Below are 9,997 nucleotides of genomic sequence, written 5' to 3'. Positions count from 1 at the left end.
AATTGCATTTTCTCTTCCTCTCTGAGAAATTTCTGATCCCATTCTGATTCCGTTCAGCTTTAAAATTTCCCTTTTTTTTCTTTCCGTTGGCGAAACAATCGGTTTCTTGGACGCCGTTTTCTCTCGGAATGATTGTCTGGTGCAAGCTCGATCGTAGCTGCCCGGAAATTTGTGGGCTTCGATTTTCTTTTTTCTTTTCTGACATTCTGATTTAGCTTAGTACAGCTTATTCAGAGAACAGTGGAGCTTAATCAGAGAATCACACGGTTCTGATATCGGATTGTTCCTTTTCAGCTTCAGGTTTTCCGGCCAAGTTCGCTGATTAGTACTCTGCCTGATCGTTTTCTTGTGACCTGTGTGCAATTGAGTCCATTTTCAGGTTGATAAAATGTAATTAGCTTAATCCTCATGGATACTTATGCTTGGAGAAATTTGCATTTTTCTGTAACATGGAACCACGTCAAAAATCATATCCTCTTACTGTGTGAATCTGTTCTTTTTTTTTCCTGCTTTTGTAGAAAAGATTTTGGATGAATACGATATTTGCCTGTTTTTTTTTTTAATTAAAATTATGATTTTCTTACATAATCTCAGAATTTTTCAATAGGGAATCATCTATTTTTGAAGGAGGGTAAAATGAAAACTTTAAAACACTCTATCAGGGATTTCAGAAAAGGTGGCCCCTGATACGAAATTTCGAGCAAATGTCGGTATGCACCAAGAAATTTTCTTCGCGCTTCACCCGCCCCAGGCCCCCCACTCCCCTGCTCTTCATTCCCGTTTAAATATTTAATTAATAATTCCGATCTCTTCAACGCGGAAAACTAAGTGAAATCACTGTCTTCTTGCTTCTCGCGACCAAATAATTTCTTTCTTTACTTTTTTTTTTGGTTTATTCGGAAAAGCATTTCACCGTAATGATCTCCCGAAGAAATTTTTTTACCGTGTTTGAAGGAAAAAACGATCCCTTTCCATTGGCATTTCTTTTCTGGTTTCTAATTTTCAACGTACACAAGACGAAAATGATTAAAAAAAAAGACTGAAAAAGAAATAAGAGATAAAAAGGTGAAAAAAACGGGCGTCGGAGTAGATTCGATGGTGGATCGCTAAAGTTTGGAATCGTTTTCAATCTCCGTTTAAGTTTTTTCTCCTCTCCATTTATCCGTCTTTGTTTTCGGAGCTCAACGTCGGAATTTTCGGGCGGAAGGTCGGAGCAGAGAAACGGCGAGAAAATTGCCGGGAAATTCAAAATCAGGTAAAAATTCGAGTTCGGCTAGGTTCCTCTCGTCGAATCTCCGGCGTAGATTACGGCCGGGATGTTCAAAATCCGGCCGGTTTTGGAGTTCTTCTGTTTGAGTGACTCGGCTTTTGCTCAGTGGAGCTAGACATTTTGCTTCGATCTCAATCGGAGTGTTCCGCTCTTCAAACTCTTTTAATTTGGTAGAAATGGATTGGTTTCACTGAGATTTCCCAGCAGCTATCCGGATCGTGAGGATTGGATTCCGATTATTCTCTGTCTTGTGTTTCCTAAGAAAATTTTGAGAGTTTACTCGTTAGTTCAAATTTTAAGTTCGTTCGGAACTCTCTACTGAGTGTTTGATTTTCTGTTTTGTAGTATTTTGTTTTGTTTTTTTATGATTTATGTTGTTTCTTGAGAAGGATACTTCCGGAGTAAGATTTCCGGAACTTATGGTAGAGATCGATTTCTTAGAGCCCTTAGATGGCGGCAGATTCTTGTTTTCTCATTCCTAGGGGAATTAAATTGCATTTTCTCTTCCTCTCTGAGAAATTTCTGATCCCATTCTGATTCCGTTCAGCTTTAAAATTTCCCTTTTTTTCTTTCCGTTGGCGAAACAATCGGTTTCTTGGACGCCGTTTTCTCTCGGAATGATTGTCTGGTGCAAGCTCGATCGTAGCTGCCCGGAAATTTGTGGGCTTCGATTTTCTTTTTTCTTTTCTGACATTCTGATTTAGCTTAGTACAGCTTATTCAGAGAACAGTGGAGCTTAATCAGAGAATCACACGGTTCTGATATCGGATTGTTCCTTTTCAGCTTCAGGTTTTCCGGCCAAGTTAGCTGATTAGTACTCTGCCTGATCGTTTTCTTGTGACCTGTGTGCAATTGAGTCCATTTTCAGGTTGATAAAATGTAATTAGCTTAATCCTCATGGATACTTATGCTTGGAGAAATTTGCATTTTTCTGTAACATGGAACCACATCAAAAATTATATCCTCTTACTGTGTGAATCTGTTCTTTTTTTTCCTGCTTTTGTAGAAAAGATTTTGGATGAATACGATATTTGCCTGTTTTTTTTAATTAAAATTATGATTTTCTTACATAATCTCAGAATTTTTCACAAATAAGCTCCGGGTACTTAATACGAGAAAATTTCAAGTGCAAACTACCTTTCTTTCCTTTCTTTTCATTCGGTAGAAATGCTGGTGTGCCATCATAAAGCATGTGGTTTTGGACCTTTTGGTTTTTTCTGTTTCCCTTTATGTCTCCCCTCATTTTTACTGTGGGTGGGTTGGCTGCCAATTGAAATTCTCGTATTTTGCCTCATAAAAACATTGTTGCCCTACATGAAATTTGAGACGTGAAGTGGGACTCCGATGGCTTGGTGGTTGGAAGTCGTGATGGCATTAATGAAATGAGCTCTTCATGTGCACATTGACTATGCCAATCTCTGTAAAAGAGTTTGTTGTTTGGGGTTCTTAAACACCCCGTACCCCCAATCTCTGTGAAAAGTTTTGATTGCTCAGCTTGTTTTTTGGTCATTACAAACAAAGGTCTTGAAATTCTTTTCTAGACCCAATTGAGATGCCATTGCAAAGATTGGTGACCAGTGTTTTCTTATAAGAAATTCAATTGGTATCTGTATGATCATTGATTGATTTCTATCCCTTTGGTTTTCTTTCTATTTGCAGAGATATGGAGGCTAACAGGAATGGGTTTTTAAGGCTTCTAGTGGTTGTACTGGTCTCACTGAAAGCAGATGCTTACCTTGTGGGCATGACCCTTGTCAAAAATGCAGTAGCAAAAGGGGCAGGTCATTAGCATTCCAACTTTGCATATGAATCGATGGTTTGGTATCATCTCCTTATCTAAGTTTGCATTATTGTGCAGTTTGCTTAGATGGAAGCCCGCCTGCTTATCATCTTGACAAAGGTTCTGGATCAGGGATAAATAACTGGATTGTCCACATTGAGGTGAGCCATTCTTTTGTTTATGGGGCCTTTTAGAAGAGCCTTGGTCAAGGAATCCCTTTTTCCCATTCCATTCATCTGTAGTATGTTTACTTGTAATTCTTAGATTATGATGAAGTTTGTGACAATGACCATGTATCACAAGACAATCTCCTATTAGTTTGTCCAGCTCACATCCAACCTTGCTTGGATTCATGCAGTAGTGCCATCTCATGCTACTCGACCATATTATGCTGGTGGTGCTCACCTGAGCTGGTGTAGACAGTTTGTTAAATATTGAGTGGAGAAATTTTATCCTGACCCTTTTTGCTATAAATTCATTTTCGGCTGCTCAATTCACTGAATGTTGTTTTCAATTGTCTTTTATTCTATTGACAGTTTAAAAAAATCACAGGTTAAAATATGCATTCTATAGATATTTTGGCTTAGTGATGTGAGCATATTTGAGTTTTAGGAAGAAATGGTATCATGAAAGGAAAAATCATGTAGCATAAGTTGTTCAGGATCAGCAACCTACATGTTATATGTGGATCAAACTTTTTCTTCTTTTCATAGCTAATTTGTAAACTATAAGGCACAAATTGTGATTTCCTTGAGAGGTCATGTATCTCTTTTGGCTTTTGAGCATGTTTCACTTTGGACTTCCTGTGAAATTTGTTCTAGTGGTGTGCTTGTGACTACAAATTTGTTGATGTACAGGTGGGCAGATGGCTTACACAAATTCTATATCTCATGCTTAGGATTTCTAGATATAGTTCTCGTGCCATCTTTAAAATTCATGTCAAACATAAGCTATATAGGACCATGTTTTGTGTTCAAATTCTAAACTAGTGCTATGTTTATGCCTGTGGAGAAAATTGATAGAATTTAAATGTCATGAGGTAGTACCCGATATTTACATCTAGTTCCCATTGCTTGCCCTAACATGAGAAATGCCGCTTGCCTAGGTTCTTCACCCTTACTGGTTCACATGATTGTGGCTCACATTGTGAGATCTAGGTTTTAGGTTGTCAATTACTTTCCTGTGTTAATTCCATGACTAAGATGTTTTTCCCAGTTACGTCAAAAACTTATGAAAATTGCTAAGCGACCTCTCCTGAGGCTTTGTGGTTGTTATCCTTCACTTAGAAATTTGAACTATTTTTGTCATCTGCTGATGTAGCCATAGGTCATATCTGGTATTTTACACAATCTAATTTGATCTGTATCTTAGGGTGGAGGGTGGTGCAACAACATCACAAGTTGTCTTGCACGCATAAATTATGGTTTGGGCTCTTCAAAGCAAATGGCCCAGGAAATTGCATTTTCAGGCATTTTGGGGAATAAAGCATCACTTAATCCAGGTAATGTATTTTGCTTCAGTCCTAAGTTGCCACAAGCAGCATAAAGTACTGTGAGCACACATGTTTTTCGTGAAGCAACTTTGTGAACTATATACTAGAAATCAATTAATTTATCTTTTCTCATTTCATTATGCCTTCTCTTTTTATTTTGAAATCTTCATTCAAACTTTGATGTCAATATTTTTCCAAGTGCTATGTTTATATTGCTCTCCAGATTTTTACAACTGGAACAGAGTCATGGTTCGTTATTGTGATGGAGCATCATTCACTGGAGATATAGAAGAAGTAGATCCCGTAAGTAAAGTATTTGTCATTTCCCAGTAGTCTCTTGACTTTAATTTCATATGCACATCAATCTGTTATTTGTGAGTGCATCTTGACATTGAATCTTGAATGCAGTTTAATTATTCTCACAGTGCTTTTGATCATGGAATTGAACCATTGTGTTTTCTACATTAGGCCTTGAATCTTCATTTTAGAGGAGCCAGGATATTTCTTGCTGTAATTGAAGATTTATTGGCCAAGGGAATGAATAAAGCAGAAAACGTATGCTTCAAATGCACTTATTTATTTTTATAATTTGTTGCTACTGCTACTGCTTCCCATAATTGTAACCTAGGAACACAATACAGGCTCTATTGTCAGGTTGTTCTGCTGGTGGGTTGACATCAATACTTCATTGTGATAGTTTTCATGCCCTTCTACCAATGGGTACCAAAGTAAAGTGTCTTGCTGATGCTGGTTATTTTATCAATACGTAAGCTCCCAATTGTGATTCTGGATATCAAATGAGATGTTATATGTATTATTATAAGGATATATGTAACTTGATTCTTTAGTAACACTTAATACTTCAATGATGCAGATTGGATGTTTCAGGAGCCACTCATATAGAAAATTACTACAATGAAGTTGTAACTTTGCAGGTATATCTTTAATCTATGCTTCTTCTGAACTCATGACTGTGTCCAACAATTTCTCAATCTTCCTAGAACCTGCAATCACTGTTTATGGAAATTAGCACCTCAAGTGACAACTTCCAAGTCTTTGGAAAAGGATCTTGTTTATAAATAATGTTGATTGTTAATTAGAATGCTTCCTATGATTTCTGGTTTTGAGCAATGTTTATGTCTCTTACAGGGATCTGCAAAGAATTTACCACCATATTGCACATCAAGAATTAAACCAAGTTTGGTACGCTATTTCCAAGATCTTCCCCTTGTCGCTCTATTATTTTGCATTTTATTTACCACTACATTGAACTTCACTGCAGTGTTTCTTTCCACAAAATGTCGTACAACAAGTCCGAACACCAATTTTTATCTTAAATGCCGCATATGATTCATGGCAGGTATATGGTTGCATGTTTCTCTTTCACTCTCCCTTTTCTTCCTCTCTGGTTTCTGTCTCTTCACTTACTGTGTGATTGCACTATCTGGATCTTAAACGAATTCAATGTTTGCAACTATTTGGTTTTAACACCCTAAGATTTGAAAGACTTGCAAGATTATCGACTACCACCGAAAATCTTTTTAAATGCCTGTACCCGAGAAACCACTTTTAAATTCTCCCAAGAAAACAATTGCTGATATTATCTGGCATGGATTTGCATACTGTGTCAATGAATGCCCTCACCTATTCATGCATTTTCAGGTAGATGAGACAGTATAGATGGGTTTAGCGCTGGGCAATGGGCCAGCCTATTGCTGGATGCCCACAGCCCGCCTGTTAGACCCATGGCCCTAAATGGGCTGGGCTTGTCTAGGGTCAAAAATGGAAAATTAAATAGTGTCACAAGATGATTGGTTCAACGTGTGGTCTAATGAGGGCCATTTCTTGATTGGCATTTCTACCCAATGAGGGTCATTGCTTGATGCAATGGCAAAGTGCTTGGGCTGTCAAGCATATGATTAGGGTTTGAGTCCTGAGGACAGCCATGTCTAGCAAGAATGCAGGAGGTTGGGCTGGTTGTTGTCTGCACCTTGCCAGCACCCTGGCACGCAGACCCCTCTCTGTGGCCCTTGTCGCTGACTGTGAATGCGCGATAACCTGGAAACACCTGAGCAGAGAACTTATGTTAACAGTTGGCTCATAAATTGATAATGTTCTGATTATACCATTGTCCATTTTCCAGATAAACAACATCTTGGCACCAGGTGTTGCTGATCCTCATGGACAATGGCACTTCTGCAAGCTAGATATCAAGCAATGCACTCCAAGTCAGATCGAAACAATGCAAGGTTTACCTCCTGATTGATTCTAGTTATATTTGAGCTTGCTTGTTAGTGTATGTCATGATGTGAAAGCGTTTGAATATTTCTTTCCAAATTTCATGAAATCCAATATGCATATCTTAACAGGTTGGTTGGTAAGATGGTTCAGTCTAGCATAACATTGCCATAGTCTGCATGACATCAAATACCAAAAGAACTTAAAACAACCACATTCTGCATTAAGAACAATTTGCAGATTGTGGAGTCTTTTGCCGTTCTTCTGTGCTTTCCCTTGACAGCCAGGTGTTTTTACCCCTGGATCATTCTCAAATAACTGACTTGTTATTTTTTGTTGTATTTTTAACAATTAACTGTGAAGGAATGGATACTAACTCTAGCTGTGTATGAGTTCTGCAGCCCATTGAACCGAAAGTTGAAATGTTAGCAATGGTACACATAGGTCACCTGACTGAGATAAAATTCTATGACTTGTCATCGAATTAGTGATGTTATCTTATGCAGAACAGATAAAAATGAATCAAGCCCCCCATAATTCATTATAGGACCTATTTAACAGATGTAGCTATTTGTAAAGTAAAATGTGAATTAGTTTAAATTTCTAAGCAAAAGAATGAAAATTTGGTTTGTTCAATTAAAACAGCTACAAATAGAACTCATAGGTTGGAGAGTGCCATAGCTAATATTCAGAAAAAGCAAGCCTTGCTATCCTCATTGTAAACATTGTTGGGTGTTTTCATAAATAAAATCATAAAATAGAAAGGTTCATTTTTTGTTTAGAATGTAGGATGGTGGCAATAGGGAGCTTTATGGATATCCATTCAAGGACTTTTCTTTTACAGCAGCCTTGGATCATTGACACTATGCTCTTCTTCTTTCTGAATACTTACCACGTGAATTTCTTCTCTCTATCCAGCCAAAAATAGCTATTCCTTTCCAATTCAGAAGTGCTTGTAAAATCTGTGATCAGTATTCAAGTACAGGTGCTTATAATCTGTTAGTCCAATTGGCCATTCGACATTTTTTCTCTTATGGCCCACCACTTACATGGCCAACACTAACTTCAAGTGGATATGCCTAAGCTTGTAGGGTAATCCAACTCAACAGAATCAACTCAAGTTGACTCTCAGCAGACCTGGGTTCCAGTACTGAACTCCAAGTCTTTTGAACCCTTGATGTTATGAGTAGATATCATGGTACATGCCTCTACAAGTATGTGTGATTTTCTTTCAGTCATCATCAACAGATTTTCTTCCTTTTCACTGTTCTGTTCTGCACCTCAATTTAGTTGTCTTGTTTCTTGAGATTTAAACCAAACATTGCCAAGCCCCTCCACCTTAGGTGACAGCTTTTGTTAAGGAGATAAATATCCAAGATCTACTAGTGTCATTAATAGTTCAAGTTAAAGGTGCGGAAGTCTATTTTTATCCAAGTGTTAAGCTTAACCATGTATAACTAGATTTCACCTACTGGGGCTCCGCTTGTTTGGTAGGAGCTGTTAGTGCACGTCACCATGTGTTGGGATGTTGCAAGTTCAAAACCCAATGGTATGTTGTGTAACTGGTGGGGGTCTGCCTAACCCCAGCTTGCCTTTCAAAAAAAAAATGTATAAAGAGGTTTGAGTCGTTTGATCAAGGAGTCCTTGTAACATGAATGTACTTTTGTACTCTTATAGGATGTTTGTCACTTCTTGTAAAAGGTGTCTTTGTAAACTCAATTAGGAATTGGATGAGGGATATTATTGCCTAGGGTAGCCAACATGTTCTTTCATGTTTCTTTTCTCTTCCTCTCTACTTTGCCTCTTTTTGTCCTTTACTTGAAAGGCTTAAAACGCTAGGTCTGACGCAAGCAGTCAAAAAAACTTTGCAAATGAAACGAGCACAACATCCTAATGAACAGGGAAGATGTACCAAAAAACACAAGGTTAAATTTCTATTTAAATTTTCATGCAATTTAGTGAAAAAATGTTGATGGTTTGGCACCGTATCAGATCAATGACGAGTACACTGAAAACACCAAAGGGCAAATTCTTGCCTAACTGCGCTAGGATTGCATTTGTAGATGAAATTAGAGATACCCAAAAAATTATTTTATCACATAAACAATGAATTGTTTTGTCAAGGGCTTTGTTAACTGTTCACTCAATAATGGTTGCATATATAAGGAGGTAAAGAGGACTAAATGTTAGAGAAGCTTCTTCACTCTGTTTAATGTTCTGTATGTCGATGAATTATTTTTATCTCCACTTTATTTGAGGCAGCCATAGGTGCATTCATGTGGGCTATTGCAAGTGCTGGTGCAGCGACTTCTTTTTTTATACTATTTTAATTTCCGTTGAAAGTGTAAAGTTGTTAATTATTTCAGGGTTTAGGCAGGATTTCCTAAGAGCACTGGAAGGAGTTGATAAGGATCCAGCTAGAGGCTTGTTCATAAACTCATGCTATGCTCATTGCCAGTCAGAGATGCAGGAGACGTGGTTGGGGTCCGACTCTCCAGTGCTTGACCAAACCGTAAGAACACCACTCAATTCTTTTTATTTTCCATATTGACAAAATAATGCAAAATCAATGATTTTATTTCCCTAGTATTGCAAGTGCTCTTGATTCCTTGTGTTTGTCATTCTTTCTGGAAACTGCAGCCGATCGCGAAAGCAGTGGCGGATTGGTTCTACGATCGTAGCCCATTCATGAAGATTGATTGCCCTTATCCTTGCGACTCGACTTGCCACAACTGAGTTTTCGAACCATCTCAAACTTCCTCAGCATAGCAGACTTACTCGGCCACTCTGGTCACATTCTTTTGCACGATCATCATGCTGAAATAAGTTGGAAGGGCAATAAGCATCATTATGATTATTAACGAACTATAAATAAGCAGTCACAGCAAAATGATCTGTGATGTGCCGCTATATTGTTCTTACAGCTACAATTTGAAACAATAAAAAGAGTAATTATGGTACTACGTGGTCATTCACACACACACACACAGCCCACTTTGTCTTGAGATACTTGAATGCAATGTTGATTAGATCTGCATTGTTGGTCTCGGTGATTAATGGTGCATAAGGAGCCACATCGAACGCATTTCTGGAGATGAGAGTTAAAATATTTACACCATTGCTCACCTAGAAACATTAGGCCATCATGTGGACAATTAGCTTTGCAATTAGAGATTTAGAGCGTTTAGCTTGGTATATTGTTTGCAAATGCTTGGAC

The 9,997-nt window shown here is 37.9% G+C and overlaps 1 protein-coding gene across 1 annotated transcript; it reads left to right on the top strand.

Moving 5' to 3' along the window:
* The first annotated feature begins 1,141 nt into the window (after positions 1–1,141).
* LOC149813494 (pectin acetylesterase 8-like) lies at positions 1,142–9,726 on the top strand. The gene is made up of 13 exons (XM_089991323.1): positions 1,142–1,255; positions 2,930–3,051; positions 3,129–3,211; positions 4,422–4,551; positions 4,766–4,845; positions 5,011–5,097; positions 5,184–5,308; positions 5,417–5,477; positions 5,692–5,745; positions 5,825–5,902; positions 6,686–6,791; positions 9,147–9,292; positions 9,421–9,726. The coding sequence occupies exons 2-13, from the start codon at positions 2,934–2,936 to the stop codon at positions 9,514–9,516; spliced, it is 1,164 nt and encodes a 387-aa protein (XP_089847449.1). The 5' UTR covers positions 1,142–1,255; positions 2,930–2,933; the 3' UTR covers positions 9,517–9,726.
* Positions 9,727–9,997: the final 271 nt, after the last annotated feature.

Source organism: Nuphar pumila, chromosome 16 (genome assembly GCF_984573655.1).
Source record: "Nuphar pumila chromosome 16, dmNupPumi1.hap1.1, whole genome shotgun sequence".
Classification (NCBI taxonomy): Eukaryota; Viridiplantae; Streptophyta; class Magnoliopsida; order Nymphaeales; family Nymphaeaceae; genus Nuphar; species Nuphar pumila.
Note: the sequence above shows the minus strand (reverse complement) of the source record. Positions and strands in the feature narration are given on the sequence as shown.

What these genes read in the sequence shown, in the direction of transcription:
- LOC149813494 (XM_089991323.1), top strand. Translation starts at nt 2,934, where the DNA reads ATGGAGGCTAACAGGAATGGGTTTTTAAGGCTTCTAGTGGTTGTACTG. An exon ending in ATGAAGTTGTAACTTTGCAG is followed by an intron (nt 5,478 to 5,691) that starts GTATATCTTTAA and finishes TGTCTCTTACAG; the next exon opens with GGATCTGCAAAGAATTTACC. An exon ending in TCAGATCGAAACAATGCAAG is followed by an intron (nt 6,792 to 9,146) that starts GTTTACCTCCTG and finishes TAATTATTTCAG; the next exon opens with GGTTTAGGCAGGATTTCCTA.